This window comes from Bubalus bubalis, chromosome 2, assembly GCF_019923935.1.
Source record: "Bubalus bubalis isolate 160015118507 breed Murrah chromosome 2, NDDB_SH_1, whole genome shotgun sequence".
In the NCBI taxonomy this organism is placed as follows: domain Eukaryota; kingdom Metazoa; phylum Chordata; class Mammalia; order Artiodactyla; family Bovidae; genus Bubalus; species Bubalus bubalis.
Genome location: NC_059158.1, coordinates 151,785,102 through 151,809,781, shown reverse-complemented (window position 1 = coordinate 151,809,781; position 24,680 = coordinate 151,785,102). Strand labels below are relative to the sequence as shown.

The following is a 24,680-nucleotide window of genomic DNA, read 5'->3' as shown; positions in this document are numbered from 1 at the left end:
GAGTTTCAAAGAGTTGGACACAACTTAGCAACTGAACAACAACAACCCTAATTAAAGGCAGAGGTAGTCAGATCAGATTAAAAAGGCAATACCCAACTGTATGCTGCCTACAGTACATAGACTTCGATCATAAAGACACATATATATTAAAGGTGAGAAAATATGCCCTGAGAGATAGATCAATAGACATAGATCAATAGAAAAGCCAAGAAATATGAATAGAGCTACAAGTATAAGGACAACTGATTTTAAACAAATATGCAAAGATAATTTACTGGAAAAGGGATTGTATTTTCAACAAATGGTGCTGGATTGAATATCTACATGCCAAAAAAAAGAAAAAGATAGTATCTGTGTTCGTGAATTTTATGTGTCAACTTGACTGAGTCACGGTTTCCCCAAGTATTTAGTTAAACATTATTTGTGGATGAGTTCAGAAGGGTGTTTCTGGATGAGATTAATATTTGAATTGATGGACTGAGTAAAATGAAGTGGATAGGTATATTCTAATTCATTAAAGACTAAAAAGGACATACTTAGTCTCTCTGCCTGACTCCTGAACTGGTACATTAGTCTTCTTTTTCCCTTAGACTGGGACTTGAAATATCTGTGCTTCTGGTTCTCAAACTCAGACTAAAACTGTATTGTAGGCTTTTCAGGGTCTTCAGAGCCTCTTGATAAGAGTGAAAGAGGAGAGTAAAAAAACTGGCTTAAAACTCAACATTCAAAAAACTTAAGATCATGGCATGTGGTCCCATCACCTCATGGCAAAAAGATGGGGAAACAATGGAAACAGTGACAGACTTTATTTTCTTGGGCTCCAAAATCACTGCAGATGGTGACTGCAGCCATGAAATTAAAAGACACTTGCTCTTTGAAAGGAAAGCTATGACCAACTTGGACAGCATATTAAAAAGCAGAGACATTACTTTGCCGACAAAGGTCCATCTAATTAAAGGTGTGGTCTTTCCAGTGGTCATGTATGGATGTGAGAGTTGGACCATAAGGAAAGCTGAGTGCTGAAGAATTGATGCTTTTGAACTGTGGTGTTGGAGAAGACTCTTGAGAGTCCGTTGGACTGCAAGGAGATCCAACCAGTCCATCCTAAAGATCAGTCCTGAGTGTTGATTGGTAGGACTGATTTTGAAGCTGAAACTCCAATGTTTTGGCCATCTGATGCGAAGAACTGACTCACTGGGAAAGACCCTGATGCTTGGAAAGATTGAAGGCAGGAGGAGAAGGGGATGACAGAAGATGAGATGGTTCAATAGCATCATCAACTCAATGGACATGAGTTTGAGCAAGCTCTGGGAGTTGGTGATGGACAGGAAAGCCTGGCATGCTACAGTCCATGGGATCTCAAAGAGTCAGACATGACTGAGTGACTGAACTGAATTGACTGGGTCTTCAACTTGTAAGGGACTTCCCCAGTGGCTCAGACGGTAAAGCATCTGTCTACAATGCAGGAGACCCAGGTTCGATCCCTGGGTCAGGAAGATCCCCTGGAGAAGGAAATGGCAACCCACTCCAGTACTATTGCTTGGAAAATCCCATGGACAGAGGAGCCTGGTAGACTACAGTCCATGGGGTCGCAAAGAATCAGACACGACTGAGCAACTTCAGTTCACTTCACTTCAACTTGTAAACAGCAGACAGACTTCGCAGCCTCTATAACTGTGTGAAACAATTTCTTAGTATATAAAAATATGTAGATACAGATATGAATATACCTATTTATTCTGTTTTTCTTCAGTATTATATGCAAACTAACTATAAATGGGCTATATGGGCAAAAACCCATCAAACTTCTAAAAGGAAAATTTGAACAAAATTTTTGTTACTTTGGTTTAGACAAAAATTTTAGATATAATGCCCAAAGTATAATTTATAAAGGATAAAATTGATAAGTTGCACTTCACCAATATTTTAAAATATGTACTTTTCATAAGAGTGATAAGTAAATAAAAAGTTAAGACTAAGACAGGGAGAAAACATTTGCAGAATCTATAAAGAACTCTAGATGCTCAATAGTAAGAAAACCATCAATCCAATATAAAATGGGCAGAAAATTCAGGGCCACTTCATCAAACAAGATAGCAAATAAGCACATTAAAAGATGTTCAATATGTTTAATCATCTAGAAAATGTGAATTAAATCCATAACGAGATTCCACCACATAATATTAGGAAGGCTAAAATTAAACAGGCTAGCTATACCAAGTATTGGTAAAGATGTGAGGAAACTTCAATTCACAAGTTGAATTTATTGCTATGGGGAATGTAAAATGGTACAATATTTTGAAAAACAATCTGATAGTTTCTTTAAAAAAATTAACCCTCTGCCTACCATATTATCCACCCAATTTCATTCCAAAAATGAATAAATAAATAGATAAAATGAAAGTGTATGTGCAAACAAATGTACACATGGATGTTCATAGTAGCTAAATTTTTAATAGCCCTAAATGGGAAACAATCTAAATGTCTAGCATTACGTGAATGGTTTAAAAATGTGCTATATGCATACAAGGGGATATACTGAGTAATAAAAATGAATAAATATTGATACATGTAGCAACATGGATAAATCTCAAAGTAATTATTCTGAGTTAAAGAAATTACCTAAAAAAAGATAACATAGTGCATATTTCTATTTACATAAATTTCTAGTTAATACAAACTAATGCAAAATTATTTCTCTTTTTTCCCCCTTTTAGTATTTGTTGTTTTATGATAGGTATCACTTGTTCTATTTCTGCATGAATTTCTCATATGAAATTGAAGCCAAAATGTTCGTTGTATCAGTGGAGCAAAGGGTTGGCTTTAGAAAGATATGTTCTGTTCCTTACCTTAACTGGAATATTAATTTCTGTCACTCTCCCTCCCTAGAATTTTGATAGAGGTAAGAGGCATTTGTTCACCATTATGAAAAATGCAGTGGTGCTATCTACATACAGTGACTGGGGCTCTGCACTGGGGAAATATGGAGGGTGGAGTGAGCCATAGTGACTGGATAGGCAGACACACCTGCCACAGATCTCTTTCACAACGACTCCTTTAGAAATAGCTTTACTTAGGAAGATTCATATTAACATAGTTAGTTTGGACACAGCCTTCTGTTTTATTTCCCCTTGATTTTGGTGTGTTTTTCAGCTGCTGAAGGAATGGTGTGCAACCATCTCTGTTCAAATGATGGGTGTTGGGGACCTGGGCCAGACCAGTGCTTGTCATGCCGTCGCTTCAGCAGGGGAAGGACCTGCATAGAGTCTTGTAACCTCTATGACGGGTAAGGCATCTTATGTCATCTTTATCTCATGAGCTTTGAGGTATTGATTGGTTCAGATATTAAAATGATCATAGAGTGGTAAAATTTCAGAATATGTGTGCTGGCCAAGATTTTTAAGGAGAGTTTGTGTGACATAAAGAAAAAAACATAAAAAAGAATTGTTTTAAGAAGGAATAGTTTTATTTGAGTAAACAGATATGTCAAAATGCATATTGACATACTGACTATTGTGCATATATTTTTAAAAGTATATAAATATGGGTAATTCTTAACAGATTATAGAAATTTATACCTCTCCAAATTGAAAAATTTTCTTTGTGAAGGACATTGTGATAAGTAATATTTCCTCTCATATGTGTCAACAATTTTTTTCTCTTGTTTTCCTATTGATTTTCATCTGGAATGACTGCATAACTTTTGATTTTTTTTTCCATTTAAGTTGTGAGGCTATTTGATTGTGTATTAGGAATTACACACATTTCTATGTTTCAGACAAGCACAAAGCCCTATAGAGAAATTACCTTTGTATTTCCTAGTTGAAAAGGTTTTCTGAAAGTGCTTTGTCACTTTCTAAAGATAACCTAAGCTGTATTTTAAATCAAGTATTTTAAATTCCATCTACAATACTGCAACAATCAAATTGACAACAATAAAACCTAGTATATACCTCATTGTGTGGCATTTCATATACTCATAAAATCACTTTAACCTAACATACCATTTCATGCATCACAGTTGTCCTTCATTAATACTAAAATAAAAATTTTAGTACTATCCCTGAGTCAAATTTCCCTATATTGCTCACTGAACAGGTTTTCAAAGGTTTGTAAAACTGTAGTTTTGAATTCTTTCTTCTGTCTTATAAATTGTCCCTATTTTAACAACCATTTTCATAATCCCAGATAACATTGTATTTTGCATTTTACATTAGAAGGATAAAAACCTAAGGATCTCAATAATAGTGATATCTCTTTTTTGAAAGATGACTAAGACCAATTCCCTCCATGAATTTAGGAAAAAATACTAAAATTAGAAGTTTAAATGTAAAACCACTTTAAAAAAGTTATTTAACAGTTGAGATGGTGATGATGGTTGTACAATTCTGTGGATATATTAAAATAGCATTGAATTGTGCACTTTCAATAGAAGAACTGTATGATATATCTTAATAAAGACAGCATCCAAATAAAGGATTTAATAGTTTTATCAGGAAAATTCAACTTGAAACTTTGTAGAGCACAGTCAACTCATAAAGTAGATAATGAATAGCAAATTATTTGCTACTTGCCTCATTGAATTGAATTGTATTCATGCTTGTTCATATTATTATGAAAGAAAGATATTTTCTGTACATAAAATACTTCAGATAAAATATGCTTCTCTGTGTGTATAGCAATTGATGCCATTAAAATGGAACTAATAGACTTTAATTCTATTAAGAGACTGTTACAATAAAAGTTTATTGAATATGTATGTGCAGTTCTAAGGAGGGAATAGATTCTAGAAATCATTTCATCAAATAGTGAGAAGTAGTAGAATTAAATGTTGACCAATGTCAAAACATAGTTGAAATACCAAACCAACACTGGAAATCAGGACATCTGATTTTCATCCTGTTTCTTTCCAGAAGCCATTGTATTTTCCTTAAATATTTCAGTTTTGAACTTGTCAGAAATATGAAATTGATAATGTGGATGAATAGATTATCTATACTACTCTCTGTCTCATTTTTATGAGACAATGAAAGCTAAGCAAAGGAAAAATACTGGTTCCCTAAACGCACAATAAACAGTACTGATTATCTGACTTTTTTGAAAGCTTGTGTGTGTGTTAGTCACTCAGCTGTGTCCAGCTCTTTGCAGTTCCATGGAAAGTACCCTGCCAGGCTCCTCTGTCCATGGAATTCTCCAGAATACTGGAATGGATTGCCATTTCCTTCTCCAGGGGATCTTCCTGACACAGGGATCAAACCAAGGTCTACTGCATTGGCAGGCAGATTCTTTACCATCTGAACCACCAGGGAAACCACATTTTCCAAATCATTAAATCAAATGTATTATAGAAATATAAAGACCTTAATGATTTTTGCCACAGTGATGGAGCCCTAGGAAATAATACACAAGGATTAGTTTAAAATATACTAAGTGAAACTATGTTATAAATATCTGATATAATTCTTGCCTATCCAATGATAGATTGTGCCAACTCCAATCTGTGATACTGGTAAATTTCTTCCAACTTTGCCTGGCAGAGATGACAGCCTTTGATGAAAAATGAGCTTAAATCCTAACTTAATCAATTCCTATTTGAAATGTCCATCCTTGGATAAATAACTAATTGTCCTAAACTTGTTTTTTTTTTTTAATATGGAAAATGGGATTAGTATTGATGTCATAAAATAATTGTGATTATAAAAAGAGAAAAAAGTATAATAAAGTCTTGTTAGAATTCCTACCCCTAAAATAGTTATCTTTGTTTCCATTTAGTGTCTATAAGTCTGAGCTGATTAAATGGTTAGGTAGAATAGTCACGTTATACATTGCTGAAAATAAATACAAATATGAAATACAAAATCAGGGAACCTATTTAAATATACAAATAGCTTGACTATCATAAAAGAAGAAATTCTAAAAAGAGGATTTTTTTTTTTTTTAGGGGGAACTCTAAGTCAGGTAATCCTGGCTGTTAGCACTCAAATCCATATCATACAAGTCATTATATTTTGGGAATTCGTAACTTCAATATGGACTTCCCTGGTGACTCAGTGGTAAAGCATCTGCCTGCCAGTGCAGAAGATTTGAGTTCAGCCCCTGGGAAGGGAAGATCCTCTGGAGAAGGAAATGGCAATCCATTCCAGTATAGTTGCCTAGGAAATCCATGGACAGAGGAGCCTGGTGGGCTATGGAGTTGCAAGGAGTCAGACATGATAGGAGTCAGACATAATTAGTGACTAAATAACAACAACAACAAACTACAATACACAAGTCTTCAAAATGAGCAAGAAAACTAATTGCCATGCAATCTTAAATGTGTTTTCTTAACTGGCAACATGGCTAAATACTTCTGAAACGTGGAGAACAACAGAGAAACAACAGGAAGGGTATCAGTCTTAGCTCTTTGTAGTCATCTTTTACATTTCTCATTGAAACACTTTTTCCTTTTTAAGAGTAAAAAGGATATTTAGGAAATAAAGTCTAGAGAAGTTAGGAGATTTAAGACAGAAATATTAATCTTGGTGCTGAGAACACCAACCAGTTCCAAAGCTTTTGCTCTTGATCACAGGATTGGTTAAAGTAGCACACACACAAAACTGTAAGAAATGCATAGAAGCAAAAACAAAGTTCAGGAACCAATGCCCATGCTTCATGAAATATGACTTGTTAGATCAGACTCAAGTGAAAAGGGATCTCTGGCAAAGTTATAGCAGAATCCCTGGAAGACAGCAAAGAAAAAAATGCAATAATGGAGACAGTGACAATAAAGAAATTGCAAGGAGAATCTGTTTTGAAAACAGAAAGAAAGAGAGACAGAGGTTCTACAGGTAGAAGTCTAGTCTATAAAAGAAAAAGCCTCTAGGTTATCTCTGCTACTGCTGCTGCTAAGTTGCTTCAGTCATGTCCACTCTGTGCGACCCCATAGACGGCAGCCCACCGGGCTCTGCCGTCCCTGGGATTCTCTATGCAAGAACACTGGAGTGGATTGCCATTTCCTTCTCCATTTCCTAGGTTATCTCTAGGACTCTTTTTATTCCTCATTTTATTCCTCAACTCTGTATATGAAGAAGGGAGCTCCAGAGAAAAGACAAGGATGGCCTGTGTCTTAGAAACATAAAAATGGTTGTCTTCATTTAGTATCCTAATTCTTTCATCACCCAAGAAGCTGTTTTCAGAAATGGTGCTTTGCTGATGATTGCAGACTTTGCTGTAACAATCATATGATTTCATTTACACATGATGCTTTTGATTCTCTTTACAATTGAATTCCATTCCCCACCTCCACCAGCACCACATCATTTTAACCCTTATATTCTGAAGTTTTCCTCTGTTGAATATTTTATATCACTCATGTTGATAAAACATGCAAAATAAAAAAAATTATGTATTTGACAGTTTAAACTCTAGAAATTTTGTAAAAAGTTAATTCATAACAAACTATCACTTCAATTTGAGTGCAGAATCCATGTAAGTAAATATGTATATCCACACATAACTCATCATAGATTTATGCTATTTATTTTGAAAACCAAACCATTATTTTACCTTGAAGTAGATGTAATCTTAATATAACCAACAGAAAATATAGCCCACCCTGTGGATTTCAATCATTTGTTAAGGCTTTATTATCACCAAATGAGATATTTTGCTATGAAAAAGAATGCATACTAAGGAAAAATAAATTTGAATTTATTACCTAGTTAATGCCCAATTGCCATATTTTCAGTGCTATCAGTTTGGAATGGTTGCTCATGATACAAAGGCACAAAATAATAAAGTAACTGTAAATATTTAGTCAAATTTCATTAATGATTCATAGCTGACATTCTAAATTGTTTATACCCAACACCTCATCCTCTCATACATTAGTGGAAACAGTGTGGTTGTATGCATATTATACAGAGTTGTGTGCTGTGCTAAGTCGCTTAAGTCATGTCCAACTTGTACGACCCAATGGACTGTAGCCCACCAGGCGCCTCTGTTCATAGTATTCTCCAGGCAAGAATACTAGAGTGGGTTGTCATTTCCTTCTTCAGGAATCTTCCTGGCCAAGGGATTGAACCTGCATCTCTTGTCTCCTGCATTGGCAGACGGGTTTTTACCATAAGCGCCACCTGGGAAGTCATACATAATGGATATGCAATTACTGAAATAAAAATTTTAGAGTAGATATTGATTAGAAAACTTATATATTGGTAACATTTAATATTCAAATAGCCACAAAATGTAAGGTTAGGGGAAGCGATGACCGTCATCCTAGATTTTAACTAAAAAGTTTTAGGATGTTATCATTAAACTATTTTTTATTAATTTTATATTATCTAGAATTACTTCAAAAAGAGTCTAAACTGAAAAGAATGTTGTGATATTAGATCAATAATCTAAGAAAATAAAATCTACCATGAAAAGATATTTTCTCTAATTCTCCAAGGCAGATATTTTGAAAGAAGAAAAGAAATCAAAGCATTTTTGAAGTTTCACTAAAAATAAATTGAAGAGTCTTGGGATTTGAAGGACAAGGATAGGGAACATTCTTGTTACTTAGCAACAAGAAAAATACAATAGTTCTTTCAAAGTTTAAAAAATAAGACTTCAGCCAAGAGTAAAATTTTATATAGGGACAAATAGGCACAGCCTTACTTAAAATAGCAGAAATGGTTCTGCTGTGTCATCAAAAGAGTAATACTTTTTTTTTTCTTTTTCTTTTCCTTTTTTCTTTTTTTTTTTTTTTGAGACTGCTGGAATATCTCTCACAAGAGAGAGGTTTCCTGAATGAGTCTGTCGTTGAACCCAATGGAGGGCAAGAGGAGCCATCTGGCTGCAGTTTATCTTTTCTCCTAATGGAGAACTTACTTGTTAATGTACAGGGAAATGATTCTGATGCTCCTGGCACATAGAGAAACAAACTCTAGAATTTACTCTGCCAATAGGACTTTTAGCAGATGTTACTTCATTTGTTAAGTTGACAGCTTGTTTGCTTACACTGCCTCATGCTGCTGGTGTTTTCACAGTGAATTTCGGGAGTTTGAGAATGGCTCCATCTGTGTCGAGTGTGACCCCCAGTGTGAGAAGATGGAAGATGGCATCCTCACATGCCATGGGCCGGTAAGCCTGAAGACATCTGTGCTTGTGTTGGCTTATTTGGTTTCATGTATGAATATCTGTTGAGTCATTGCTGTGTCATTTATCCACCCATTAAATAAGTATTTATAGAATGCTATGGGGAATCACATTCAATAATTTCCCCTCAAGAGGTTTACAGCTTAAAAGACTTAAAACTTCAGTTTCTTAAATATTTATTTCCAACATAATTATTTTACAAGAAAATATGGTGTTGTCCTTAAAGATTGCATCATGGTGAAAAGAGAGATACACAAATAACTAAGTGGAGGCAAAATAATTGATAAAACATAAATGTGTATAAACTGTTATAAGAACACATATAAAGGAGAAACCAAACCTTTGAGTTGAAAACTGGGGCACCAAAGAAAGCCAAAGAAAAGGGGTGTCTGAGCTATGCCTTTAAGAAGAATCTAGACTGAGGAATCATGTAAAGATTTGTAAATATGAAAGTTCATGTTTTGTTTGAGGTAAACTGTAACATATTCATATCTGTGTTTAATCATTTAATTTTGATAGCATCAGGAGGAAAAAGTGAAAAAAGGGGGAAGCCAAGCTTTTGTAAATTAAAATCTAAAACTATGTAATAAAATACTGTGGCAGAGAGAAAAATTGAACCACGTTGATCAAAGGAGGGGCTATAGGATTAGGGAAGTCCTCATGAACATGCTCAGAGAAGGCAATGGCACCCCACTCCAGTACTCTTGCCTGGAAAATCTCATGGACAGAGGAACCTGGTAGGCTGCAGTCCATGGGGTCGCGAAGAGTTGGACACGACTGAGCGACTTCACTTTCACTTTTCACTTTTATGCATTGGAGGAGGAAATGGCAACCCACTCCAATGTTCTTGTCTGGAGAATCCCAGGGATAGCAGGGCCTGGTAGGCTCCCATCTATGGGTTCGCACAGAGTCGGACACAACTGAAGCGACTTAGCAGCAGCAGCAGCATGAACATGCTGACATTTATGTAGTTTGAAGTTAGTTTTATGGAGAAAAGTGATAATTATTTTTTAGACCTTCCTTTGGTTCCCATCATTCTTAAAATGAGACTTTTTCTTAATAATGAGGTCAGTATGAGTTTTTCATTCCAAAGTGTCATATTAATCCTTCTTTAGACAAATTTTCAGTTTATTTGTCTGTTGAATCATCTATCAGTAGAAAATTTGAGGACCAACATTTGAGTGTTGCCAAGAGGTCCACACTACTCCATAAGAATTCATTTGAAATTTAAATAGCATTAATTTTTTCTACTAGAGTGCTTATTCAGCACTTAATTAGCTTAGAAAAAAATTATCATTGAGCCCTCCAAACTTCCATTAGGCCCCAGTGAGCCGTTGTGGAACTTCCTCTAAAGAAGGATGTGGGATACTTGGACAGTTCAAAGGACTACCATGAGTATGATTAAGTTTGGAAAAACAAACCTCTGAGAAAAAGAAGTGATATGATTTGACATAAAGAACCAAAGTCTAAAAGGCAATTTAGTATGTAATGATCTCCAAGTAAGTATGCTAAGGGCATATGTGGCTATTTTCTTTTTCTGCTAAGGGTAGTAATGGAAAATACAATTAATCTGCAGCATGAGAAATGTGGATTCTGTAAAGAATGTTGGGAAACAGGAAAGCAAAATTCCATACTGGGTTGTTAAAGTAAGTTGACCTGTCTCTGTAAAATTTGTCTAAAAACTATCGTATCTAGGAACCATATGTCTGAGAATGAAAAAAAAGAAAAAAGTATCTTTCAGAGAAAGAGAGTTTAAAAGCATACAGTTACAATAACCAAGAATTTGGCCGTCTTCTCTGAAGAAGGCAAACTGCAAAATCAGTCCTGTGCTTGTTCCACTCCTTACGCTGCCTCCTGTGGTATATAAGTATGCTAAGAAGTAACTAGCTTACTGATGTCTTTGTTTTTACAGTCTATTCCTCAAAGGAATTGAGATAGTTTATAAGAATACACACCAAAAAGCCCTGAAAGTGAATATTCTTGCAATTTTCAAAATTATTTGATAATCAAGAAAAAATGAAGACAGATTTTTAATGAACATATTTTGATTCTGTAAGGATGGCATTGGTGGGTCAAATACTTAAAATCACTATTCATTGCTAAAGTTGTGAATGAATAGTTCTAGAGATTAGAGAAGGCAAAAAGTCAAAAGTACAAAAAGCTCGTTAAAGTTGAATCACTCAACTGTGGAAGATCAGAGCATGAAATCAAGAAAACCTGCTTGATCACTTGATCAGTAAGCCTTGAAATGCTAAACAAGAGCACAGTGTCTTTTAGGTTACTCTATCTGAAAAACTTCCAGAATTGAGCTCAAGCAACATTGTATAAGGTGTATGCCTGTTTCTGGGTCTACATATTGTTTATCAAAACTAGAGACAGTGGTGGTTTTATATGTCATGTAACTGGTATATATCACTTAGGATATCCAAGAGGTTCAGGAAACTTCTTCATGAAACTGACATTATGATGACATAGAAGAAGTCATAAAGCTAATTGGAATTCCCACACCTGGCCTCGTGATTTATTCTGTTGAAATCTCATTTTCCTGATCTCTCAGTGTTTCCCTAATGATAATAATTGATATTTGATAAATAATAATATTTATATTTGTCAAACACTATTACACCTGAAACATACTATCATGTTATCCATTTAAAATATAAAGAAATTGAACCCACTGTAATGACTAGAAAGTTATTCTAAAACTCAGCAAGTTAGTAAGATATGGAGCTGGAATTCAACTATAGAAATTATGACACCAAATTCCACACTCTTTTCATTTCACTTTTTTTTCTCTAGACAACAATGTCTATAATGTAATAAGAATAAAGTGCTTTCTGGGAATATACATCACAAATGGATGTAAAATGGATGGTATTATCTTATTTGAATGTGACAGATATTTAGGGTAATCTTGAGAGGGATAGATCTGAAATAAAGCAAGCCTCTGGTTTTATATCCTTATCTGTCTGCCCTTGGTTTTATTTATTTTATTCTTTATTCTATTTCTTCCTCTTTTTTAAAACAATTTTATCTTTTCTGACACACTTTCACTATTCCTATATAGTCCTATCAAGAAAGATAAGACAGGGAATGCAAGAAGAAAAGGGACATCAGATTGAAGTCAAAGGAGACCAAAATACAAGCCAGAGAGGCAGCAAGAGAAGAGAAAGCCTAGGAGATGGGACCTGATAAAAGCTGAAGTAGCTATTAAAGTCAGGTTAATAAAGCTTGTGTTGCCATAATAAATAACCACCATATTGCAGTAGACTACAGAAAAATATTTAAATATATTTCATGTAAAGTGCACTGAAATTCTGGGAAGCTTTCTCAGACCCTTCCCTCATCCCCACTCTGTGATGGTCTGGCATTCCAAGAAGTTTTGAATTTATGGCACCTCTGGTGGCTCAGATGGTAAGGAATCTGTCTGCGATGCAGGAGACTTGATTTCAATCCCTCAGGAATGTTCCCTCAGGGTCAGGAACATTCCCTGGAGAAGGAAATGGCTACTCACTACAGCATGTCACCACCCTTATGGCAGAAAGCAAAGAAGAACTGGAGAGCCTCTTGATGAAAGAGGAGAGTTAAGAAGATCATGGCATCCAGTCCCATCATTTTATGGCAAATAGATGGGAAAACAATGGAAACAGTGACAGACTTTATTTCGGGGGGCTCCAAAATCACTGCAGATGGTGACTGCAGCCAGGACATTAAAAGCGCTTGCTCCTTGGAAGAAAAGCTATGACCAACCTAGACAGCATATTAAAAAACAGAGACATTACTTTACCAACAAAGGTCTGTCTAGTCAAAGCTATGGCTTTTCCAGTAGTCATGTATGGATGTGAGAATGGGACTATAAAGAAAGCTGAGCACCGAAGAACTGATGCTTTTGAATTGTGGTGTTGGAGAAGACTCTTGAGAGTCCCTTGGACTGCAAGGAGATCCAACCAGTCCACTCTGAATATTCATTGGAAGGACTGATGCTGAAGCTGAAATTCCAACACTTTGGCCACCTAATGCAAAGAAGCGACTCATTTGAAAAGACCCTGATGCTGGGAAAGATTGAGGGCAGGAGGAGAAGGGGACGACAGAGAATGAGATGGTTGAATGGTATCACCGACATGATGGACATGGGTTTGAGTAGGCTTCAGGAGTTGGTGATGGACAGGGAGGCCTGTTGTGCTGCTGTCCATGGAGTCGCAAAGAGTCAAACACGACTGAGCAACTGAACTGAACTGACTCACTCCAGTATTCTTGCCTGGAGAATTCCATGGGGAGAGGAGCTTGGTGGGCTACAGTCCTGAAATCTCAGAGTCAGACACATTGAATTAATGACTAACACTTTCACTCTTCACATGTACATAAGACCCCCACATCAGCAGCTGGGAAATAGGCCGGAGGGTTTAGGACCAGCAGTTTCTTAAATTGCTTCTGCTTAATTTCATTATCCATAGTAAGACACATCTCCCATCTAGTGGGAGGGAATTTCTATATTCTATGAAGCTGAAAGTTCACAGAATTAGATACTGGTGAATCATGGCTTTGTCTTTTACAGTAACTACCAAAGAAAAATGTCAATTGTCACTGAGAAAAAAAATGAAATATTTCTGTCAGGATTTAGACTATCCTTTATAGTTTTCTGTCTAGATTATTGAGTTCAAGGACAGCTTAAAATCAGAGATAAGGAAGAATATTGCCTTCACCTTTGTTTGCTATTATTGCATTTATTAGTTCATTTACTGGACCTAGAATCTTCAAAGTTTTGGGAAAATAATGATAGAAGAGTACCCATTAGACACACATGTATTTCTTTAAATCTCTTTATTATGGAAGTGAGATGAAGAATCAGTACATTTCATTCCTCTTGAGATTTGTCAGACTATATTTTTGTTGTGTCAGCTCTGGACATTTGATTTCATATCATGGTAATATAGTCAAATAGTTAAGAGATGCTCTAAATATAAGGAAGTTAAAAAATATATTCTATTAAAGTATGCCTAAAGATTAAATGTGAATTTAATTTTAATTTTGTGTATTTTTTACATCTGTTGATTTTACCTAGACATTATTTTACATTAGAAGAATTTTATAGAAAAATAATTCCTAATTCTATGACTGCCTAATTTACTCCAAGTAAATTTTATTCTTGGGTTCTGAAAGATGACATCAACTTGTCACTTGTCTTGTACAATGTTATGCCACTGAGCCTACTTGCAGAGTAAATGATTTTGTATAATAGACAGCATTACGTGCCTAAGTACCCATGAGCAGGTGTTAAAATTGGAAGCATGTGAAGTATTCTTTTGGTAGGAAATAAGTTGCCAGTAGCAAACTCTTCAAGTTGAACAGCAATTCTATTTCATAGAAAAAAAATATGTATATAAATACTAAATATATGTACCTATATGTACACATATAAAATACATATAGGAAATTAAGAAAAATGAGACATAAATATATCTATATCTGTTTATCTAGTTAGATCTTAGGTAGATAGATTGATAGATTCTCACTTCAAAATAGTCAAAATGGTACTTGATTGAACCTCACCAGTCTGTTTCCAGGAATTTTTTTCAGATTACCCTCTTTTCTTTGCACTGCTATTCTTCATTAGCTGCCTTTATCTTTAAATTTTAAAATATTATATTTCTTTTTAAAATTTTATTTTTGTATATGTTTTAAAAATTTTATTTTGTATTGGGATATAGCCAATTAATAAACGATGTTGTGACAGTTTCAGGTGGCAGCAAAGGGATTCAGTCAAACATATCAGTTCAGTTCAGTTGCTCAGTCATGTGCCACTCTATGCCACCCCATGAATTGCAGCACGCCAAGCCTCCCTGTCCATTACCAACTCCGGGAGTTCACTCAAACTCACGTCCATCGAGTCAGTGATGTCATCCAGCCATCTCATCCTCTGTCGTCCCCTTCTCCTCCTGCCCCCAATCCCTCCCAGCATCAGAGTCTTTTCCATTGAGTCAGCTCTTTGCATGAGGTGGCCAAAGTACTGGAGTTTCAGCTTTGGCATCATTCCTTCCAAAGAACACCCAGGGCTGATCTCCCTTAGGATGGACTGGTTGGATCTCCTTGCAGTCCAAGGGACTCTCAAGAGTCTTCTCCAACACCACAGTTCAAAGCATCAATTCTTCGGAGCTCAAATTTCTTCACAGTCCAACTTTCACATCCATACATGACCACTGGAAAAACCATAGCCTTGACTAGATGAACCTTTGTTGGCAAAGTAATGTCTCTGCTTTTGAATATGCTATCTAGGTTGGTTATAACTTTTCTTCCAAGAATAAGCGTCTTTTAATTTCATGGCTGCAATCACCATCTGCAGTGATTTGGGAGCCCCAAAAAATAGTTTGACACTGTTTCCCCATTTATTTCCCATGAAGTGATGGGACCAGATGCCATGATCTTCGTTTTCTGAATATTGAGCTTTAAGCCAACTTTTTCACTCTCCTATTTCACCTTCATCAAGAGGCTTTTTAGTTCCTCTTCACTTTCTGCCATAAGGGTAGTGTCATCTCCATATCTGAGGTTATTGATATTTCTCCCGACAATCTTGATTCCAGCTTGTGCTTCTTCCAGCCCAGCATTTCTCATTATGTACTCTGCATAAAAGTTAAATAAGCAGGGTGACAATATACAGCCTTGACGTACTCCTTTTCCTATTTGGAACCAGTCTGTTGTTCCACGTCCAGTTCTAACTCTTGCTTCATAACCTGCATATAGGTTTCTCAAGAGGCAGGTCAGGTGGTCTGGTATTCCCATCTCTTTCAGAATTTTCCACAGTTTCTTGTAATCCACACAGTCAAAGGCTTTGGCATAGTCAATAAAGCAGAAATAGATGTTTTTCTGGAACTCTCTTGCTTTTTCGATGATCCAGCAGATGTTGGCAATTTGATTTCTGGTTCCTCTGCCTTTTCTAAAACCAGCTTGAACATCTGGAAGTTCATGGTTCACATATTGCTGAAGCCTGGCTTGGAGAATTTTAAGCATTAAGTTAGTAGCGTGTGAGATGAGTGCAATTGTGTGGTAGTTTGAGCATTCTTTGGCATTGCCTTTCTTTGGGATTGGAATGAAAACTGACCTTTTCCAGTCCTGTGGCCACTGCTGAGTTTTCCAAATTTGCTAGCATATTGAGTGCAGCACTTTCACAGCATCATCTTTCAGGATTTGAAATAGCTCAACTGGAATTCTATCACCTCCACTAGCTTTGTTCATAGTGATGCTTTCTAAGGCCCACTTGACTTCACATTCTAGAATGTCTGGCTCTAGGTGAGTGATCATACCATCATGATTATCTTGGTCATGAAGATCTTTTTTGTACAGTTCTTTTCTATATTCTTGCCACCTCTTCTTAATGTTGTCTGCTTCTATTAGGTCCATACCATTTCTGTCCTTTATGGAGCCCATCTTTGCATGAAATCTTTCCTTGGTATTTCTAATCTTTTTGAAGAGATCTCTAGTCTTTCCCCTTCTGTTGTTTTCCTCTATTTCTTTGCATTGATCACTGAGGAAGGCTTTCTTATCTCTTCTTGCTGTTCTTTGGAACTCTGCATTCAGATGCTTATATCTTTCCTTTTCTCCTTTGCTTTTTGCTTCTCTTCTTTTTACAGCTATTTGTAAGGTCTCCCCAGACAGCCATTTTGCTTTTTTGCATTTCTTTTCCATGGGGATGGTCTTGATCCCTGTCTCCTGTACAATGTCATGAACCTCAGTCAAACATATACATGTATCCATTCTCCCCCAACACCTCTCCCATCCAGGCTGCCACATAACATTGAACAGAGTTCCATGTGCTATACAGTAGGTCCTTGTTTGTTATCCATTTAACATATAACAATTCATACATGTCCATCCCAAACTCCTTGACTATCCCTTCCTCCCAGCCTTCACCTGGCAACCATATTGCTGCTGCTGCTAAGTCGCTTCAGTTGTGTCCGACTCTGTGCGACCCCATAGACGGCAGCCCACTAGGCTCCTCTGTCCCTGGGATTCCCCAGGCAAGAATACTGGAGTGGGTTGCCATTTCCTTCTCCAATGCATGAAAGTGAAAAGTGAAAGTGAAGTCGCTCAGTCGGGCCCGACTCTTAGCGACCCCATGGACTGGAGCCTACCAGGCTCCTCCATCCATGGGAATTTCCAGGCAAGAGTACTGGAGTGGGGTGCCATTACTCAGCCATAAAAAAGAATCAAAGAATGCCATTTGCAGCAACATGGATGGACCTAGAATGTCATACTGAGTGAAGTAAGTCAGACTGCAAAGGAGAAATATCGTATAATATAATTTACATGTGGAGTCTAAAAAGAAATGATATAAATAAATTTACAAAACAGAAACAGACTCACAGACTTCAAGAACAAGATTAAAGTATTATGTTTCTTGATTTCCTGATGCCTTATATCACCACTTGTAATGTCTGGCTAGATGTAATACACTCCCATGAATAGACTGATCCCCAACTCCCTGCCTAATAAATAGACCTGTATGATGTCTCCTTGGTCTTGTCTGTTACATTCACATCATTTATAATTGTAAACCTAATAATATTAAACATCCCTCTCTATACTAAGTATATCTTATTTATCTAAATTATGTTCCATGTGAACTGTCATAAATGTTGAGCCTTATGGATATAAACAAACTTGTAAGGACAGGAGTGGAGGTAAGAAGTTCCAAGAAGCAAAAAGAAGAGGAATCCTGAGAAAATATGGTATTCAAAAGGAGACTAAAATAAATTTTAAGTAGATAATATCATTCCTACTTATTATACAATTATTCAAAACAGTCAAATGTGTAAGTATATGAGAATATTTTAAGACAATAGCATTTTTCACCACGATGTTCTCAATTTGATTTGTGAAAGCATTACTTATCATTTCTTGCATGCTTACTATCCCAGCACCAAATCCATATCAATTCCTCTGGAAAAATTTGTAGATGTTTAATAGGAATTTAATATTTTTACTTTTATTATGACATTTAAATATATTTTCCGGTTATTGCTTATTATAATTGTATGTATTAGATATTAGAAATTGTAAACATAAATATATAAAGTGACTTAGTATAATATAGATTATGCTCATAGTTATATCACCATTTTTTAGTTTCTCCATATAATATTCTTTTGTATCCAGTTTATTATTATGGAGTTTTTGACATTTGCTCATTAGATCATGCTTTTATTATGCTTAGTATTATACTGTGATTTTCTAAAATCTCTATTCATAGAGATGAAATAATTTTAGCATTATAGGCTGATTTGAGATGGAGAGTAATTTAGAAATTAACTTTGATTTACCTAAAATGCCTAATTCCTGATAATTCAACCACAGAAAGTTTTAAATTCATTGTTCATATACTCATGGTACTACCAAAGGAGAGTTTACATCTCACTTGTATATGAAATTCAGTGTTAAGCCTAATGCCTATCATTTCCTCATCTTCATTAATTCATGATCATATTGACAATATTCCTAGTGACTGTGATTAAATATTTCTAGGAAAAATGTGTTGTTACCAAATACTGTTGCAGTGTAATCTCACTGGGAATAAATGACACAAAGAAAATATTGATGTCCTTCTAGAATATCACTGGACAGTTTTGCGGATTGAAAATCTGTACTAGCAGCATCCCCTTTTGTACTTCTGAAAATGCTCTTCCTAGAGGACATTTCGCCATCCACTGAGGTCTCAGTAGCTAAACTAGATGAATACATTCCAGAAGAAAAGGCACCCATTTTTCTTTCTTTATTTTGTTTTTTTTTCCCCTCACACTTTTTAGGGACCTGACAACTGTACAAAGTGCTCCCATTTCAAGGATGGCCCAAACTGTGTGGAAAAATGTCCAGATGGCTTACAGGGGGCAAACAGTTTCATTTTCAAGTATGCTGATCAAGATCGAGAGTGCCACCCGTGCCATCCAAACTGCACCCAAGGGTAAGCAACTTCACTGGCCAAACACTCAATCAAGTGCATGTTGCTAATCAAAAGGTACACACATACATGTTTATCCCTGAGGCAATCTAGTAAATATATGATAGTCTCATGTAAAATTCTATTGATCTTTATATATGTTGATTTTAAGAGAAATCATTTCTGCAAGAATGCTTTATGGAATTGAATTTATACCCACTAAAATGTTTCTGTTTAACATTTTTTTAATAACTTCTATCGACACCTTCATGAAGCTGGTATGACATATACATTGTGTGCAGTGTAGAAATTCTTCCAAATTTTGCTGGAAACTAAAGATATAAGAAAAAACAAGCAATTATACTTTTGAGATTCCACTTGCTAAAAGTCTTTCACAGAGACTTTATGTTTCTTTGTTGTTACAATCAACTTAAAATAAGGATCTCTCTTTGATAAATGCTGCCTTGTATTACTCCTTCAACAAAATATAAGCAAAAGCAGTGATGATAAAAAAAAGGAATTTAGTGATATGCATATTAATAAAAATGCAAGTACATTTTGTGAAAGTAATTCTATCATAGGTTAGCATATTACCTAATGTAACCAATGTAGGACAATTCAAAGATGGGTACACATTTTTTTTAACTTTTCAAAGGATGCATTGTTAAAATGAATAATAATTAGAATACCTTTGATATTGATAACAGTTGAATAACAAAGACATTACAGAAAGAAGAAAAGCACTGAACTATAAAAGAAATAGTGTCACTGCATCTAACGAATCTCAACAACTATTTCTTTAAAAGACAGCAAACCTATTTTAATAAGGACTTTTCCTTTTCTTTTTTTCCTCTAGAAGGCAAATAAATTTAGAATTGAGAGCAGGTTCACATGCTCTATCCTCCTTCTGTCCAAAAATCCTCTTCACCATTGTGAATGCCCACACACATGTACACACACACGTACAAGCACACGCACACTTGTGGAGAATCATCTTGGGTACTTTAGATTTGGCAGGAAAGTATGGGATTCCGTAAAGAGATTTTCTGCCAGATTAAGGGCTGGCTGATAGGGAATACTGAGGAAGTAAAGCAAACCACATCATTTTCTGCCAAGAGGACATCAATTTGCAGATGCTGCTGCAATTCCCTGCAGGTCAAGAAATCAGCTTAAGTCACTCTGTGAAGTGGCGTATTCTCAAAAGGTAAAGTAATATTCTGCCATTCAAATTCAAATTCAGCTTGGAAGAGCTAATGCCACCTCACTGGTTTACACATAAACACATAGTTTGAGGATACTGAAATAGTCACAAAGACACTTTGCTTCAAGGAAACTAGAAAAAATAAGCTGCTCCCCTGGAGAGTTTTTGGCACTCTCAGGTTAAGGATATTTCATGAAGAAACTGGTACTGTTGGAGCAGGAGAATCAGCAACAGAGGGGGAAAACTTTGCCTGCTAAAGTAATCATCCACAAGAGGGTTTTATTGTTTTGCAGCTAAAATTAAACCAGTAAATTATTCAATATAATGTTGATGTCAACAGCTGTTGCCATTCAAAATGAGACCTTTTGCTGTTTTTGCAAATCTAATTACAACAAAGCCATTAGGGAAATGAAAGTGAGATCTCAGAGCCATACAGAGTCTGGATGCCTGGCTGGTATGTCTTTCTCCTCATCCTTTTAAATCATGATTACACAATAAAGGAAAAGATATATAGTGGTGGGAAAGTAGGAGGGACAACAAAGAGATCAGTTTACCACAGTTAGAAACATTGGATGTCAACCAAAAGGGAGGATGAAGGGGAATAAGAAAGAAATCTGACCAGATCATTTGAGAACTCTAGTAAAAAAGATGGCTTTAAATTCACTCCTGCAGAATGATGGGGAGATGGAATTTGAATAGTGTATTCCCTGATATCTTCTAAAGTAAATGAATTCTATCACTGACTTAGTCCTGACAGATACTTATCTTTGTTTACATTTAGCTTCCTGCCATCCTTTTTCTAATACCCTCTGTATTGTCTGGGTTCACTCATCTGCATGATAGTTCTATGGTCTCAGCCCCAGAACGGACTAGGAATTTGGAATTTTTAAATGCCTATATCTTCCTTCCTCTGTTCATTACTGTGGTGCTCTGTACTTTGAGATCCTTTTAAAGAAGCAATGACGTACTCTGTGCACTCAGTCCCACTTTTTCAAATTGATCATGTAGCGATAGAATCTTTTCTTAGAGAGATCACAGGGGCAGTAGGGATGTTGGGATGAGTGACTATTTTTATTCTAAACACACGTAATAACTAAGCCATCAGTAAGTGTGAACTTAACCAGGCCATCTCTACTTTGGAAAACGGCTTTTCTTTTGTTAATATATACCAATATTATGTCAGCTAGATAATGCAGGAACCAAGTTAATGAAAATAGTCTTTCAAATCACATTTTTCAGAAGGAAAATTCTAATTCTGAATATTGTTTAATGATTGCCTGAAAGTAAAATTATCTATGTAATACCTTAAAAGCACTTTTACTACTCTAAAGGTATAATACATTAAATGTATTGACTCTAATAAGTTCTTTAGATATTTTAAAAATTTGTGATCCATTTGGCTATTGTCAGGAGAGTCTCACTAATATTCCTAGAGAAAAAGGTTATAACATTGTCTCTTCTTGCTTTGACTAGAGGACTTTTATTTTAGCAACATTTCCCATTTCATTCTTTCTTCAACTTTGCTATACTGAACACCTACTGTGTATCAGATCCAGTTATAGCTAAGTTCAGAAATAAATAAGACACAGCTCCTGACCACTAGGAAGTCACAGTCCAGTGAATTTTTATTCTTGCAATTTGTATCTCTCCTCCATTAGTGATCCCTCTCTATATTTTGAAGCCATTAACAGGAATTTAAAACAGAGAAATGGTATTCATATGTAAAATTAGCAAGATAGAAATTTTAAAAGAGGACTTGTAACCTAAATTTATAGGGCAAAGATTATAGTTTCTTTACTATCACTTACATTCATGACAAATGTCAATTTAATTTTGTTTTGAGACATGAACTAGGATATTTATTTTTATAGGGCATCTTTTAAAAATTCCATTCAAGGTTTTTAGTAATATTAGAATCATGGTTTCATATATAATTTTCTATATGCATTAATATTTTTCTTATTACTTCTTGTTATATTTTAAATGTATATAGTGAAAGAATTTTCATTAATGGAGAAAACAAGTAGGGCTGCTTGTGGGATTATTGTCAACACTTTTGTAATAAAATTTTAAAATATCCTTTCATTTTAATTTTAAAATTTAGAAAACATTTTGTCAAAGTATCTCAACTATGTTACTTCTATGGGTACATCAAGGTGTTTATAAATCAGTAAGTACAAACATATGTTAAACACAGTTCAATATTTCAAATTTCAGTATTTTTAATAACATATTATAGTTTCTCTTTCTGAATTTTCTGAAAAGTATCTATTTTAGGATACTAATTATGTAGAGAATGGTATTATTCCACATTCTTATTCAGTCTCTTATTTGGGATTTTGACTTCAAAAGTTTGATGTTTCCATTATTTTTTTATTTTCCTGAATCAATATGAATTGCTATGCAAACTTGTTGCTTATATAGAGTTGATATAGAATATATGTATTAAATACACAGTGACTTGTATTGAGTTTAAAAATATGGCCACTTCAGTCATACTCTTATTCTTCTTCCTTTTCCATTTTACTTTTATCCTCAACTTATATATACCTTGAAATTTCAAATATCCTACAACATTTCCTAGATAAACTTTCTTGACCTCACATCCTGCCCCCTCAAGAGCTCCTCCCTTTTCCTTTGCTTCTATTCTCATATTTCCAATTTGCTTGTCATAACCACCTAAATTCTAGTGACCCTGACAATGTCAACTAACATACTTTTAGCAGTTCTCTTTCTAGACCTGTCTTGTACTGACAATGATGATCATCCAATTCCTGAAGTTTTTTCATGACTTGGACTGCCACGACACTGCAATTAATTAATTTTACTCAATCATATTTTCCTGTTTCTGGCGTATGAGCTCATCTGATGTCATTTACTAATTTTTGGAGTTCTTGGGGTTTCAGTCTCACTCTTTGTTCTCCTCACTTTAAAGATGCTTCTCCAGCCATCACATCCATTTTACATGATTTCAACCTTCTTTTGTATGCTGTTTCAAAGCTGGATCATTGTACTTGTGCCTCCAGCTTCCCCCTTCTCCTCCGAAACTCCTCCCCACTGCTCATCTCTCCAGCTGCTGAGGAACATTTCTACCTGGATGTAGGACAACCACACTAAACTCTAGGTAACCATGAACTGAAATTGTCACCCTCTCCTGCGTGAAAACACACACACAAAAGAAGGTGTCGCCTTCTGTCCGGCATTCTCCCACCAATGGTACCATGGTTCTCCAAGTTTGAAATATGAGTCATCTTTAACTCCTGGGCTCTATCCACTTCCATCATCAAACCAGCCATCAACTACTTTTTTTTAACCTCCCCATACCTTTCTTAAATTTGTCCCATTGTCTCTTATCCTAGTTACCATTCTCCCCATTTAGCATCATCATCTCTCTCTTACCTAGACTAAAACAGCCTCAGGGCCAAAGAAATCTATCTGAGGGCTTCTAGCTGACTAGTCTTTACAGGACAAAGAGATCAATGTTATAACATATCCAGCAAGTTCCCAACTTACTTAAAACCCTGCAGTGGTATCCCACTAAGTTTATTTTTAAGCAGATGGTATTCAAGTTCTGGTTTCTATTAAATGATCTAGCTTCTTTTTTTCCTTCTGCCTGTTGTGTCATATTTTGTTCTCTAACTGTTCAGATTTATTTGTATCTGTGCATACACACCCTACCTTTCCTCAGATCTATGTTTTTGCTGCTGCTCTTTCTTACACCTTAGGAGTTATTGTCACTCCAGTCCAGGGCTCAGGACCCTGAACTTCAGCCTCTTAATTTCTCCATGAAGGTTACCATGATCTTCTGAAGCTGCCTATCCCTCCTCCACATCTCCTAAGCCACTCTTTTATGTCCCTTATTACATTTATCATTTTATACAATACACATATGTTTATGCATCTGTCTCTTTCATTAAATTGTAAGATCATTAAGAATAGGAAAAATGTCCAATTCATCTTTTTCTCCCCCAAGCTCCTGGAATAGTAGGAACACTTAGAAGACATGTGACAAAGGGTTTTGTTTTGTTTCATTCATTTAAATGAATGAAAATCTTTCATTTCTCATACTTTCCCCTCAAGTTAAATGTTGCTTTCACATATTTTTATCTTTCAAAGATGATTAGAAAGACACAGTTTGCAAACTAACCATAGCTTTCAGATTATCACTTAGTCATAAGAAGTAGACGATTGATTTTACAAAAATGGCAATATCGTATTAAAAAAAAAAACATTTTGAAGGAGATATAATAGGAAACTAGAAAAAAAATGACTCCCTTAGAATAAAAGAAAGCCATCTAATACAATTTGGAATCTTTTATAGCAATTAAATTTTTATTTTTAGAAATGGTTCTCATTATGGATTATGGAACCAATCCAATGCTATGTGCTCTGTATTTTAATTTATTTGGTTTTTTAAAAGATGTTTTCAAT

At 35.4% G+C, this 24,680-nt stretch overlaps 1 protein-coding gene across 6 annotated transcripts in view; it reads left to right on the top strand.

Annotated features, from left to right (window-relative positions):
• The window catches only part of ERBB4 (erb-b2 receptor tyrosine kinase 4), a 1,279,207-nt gene that overhangs the window by 966,388 nt on the left and 288,139 nt on the right, over positions 1–24,680 (top strand). For all 6 annotated transcript variants that reach the window (XM_045164586.1, XM_045164583.1, XM_045164587.1 and 3 more), the window contains exons 13-15: positions 3,154–3,286; positions 9,012–9,105; positions 18,918–19,072. In XM_045164586.1, the coding sequence (XP_045020521.1) occupies positions 3,154–3,286; positions 9,012–9,105; positions 18,918–19,072 (382 nt within the window). The remainder of the gene's footprint in view (positions 1–3,153; positions 3,287–9,011; positions 9,106–18,917; positions 19,073–24,680) is intronic.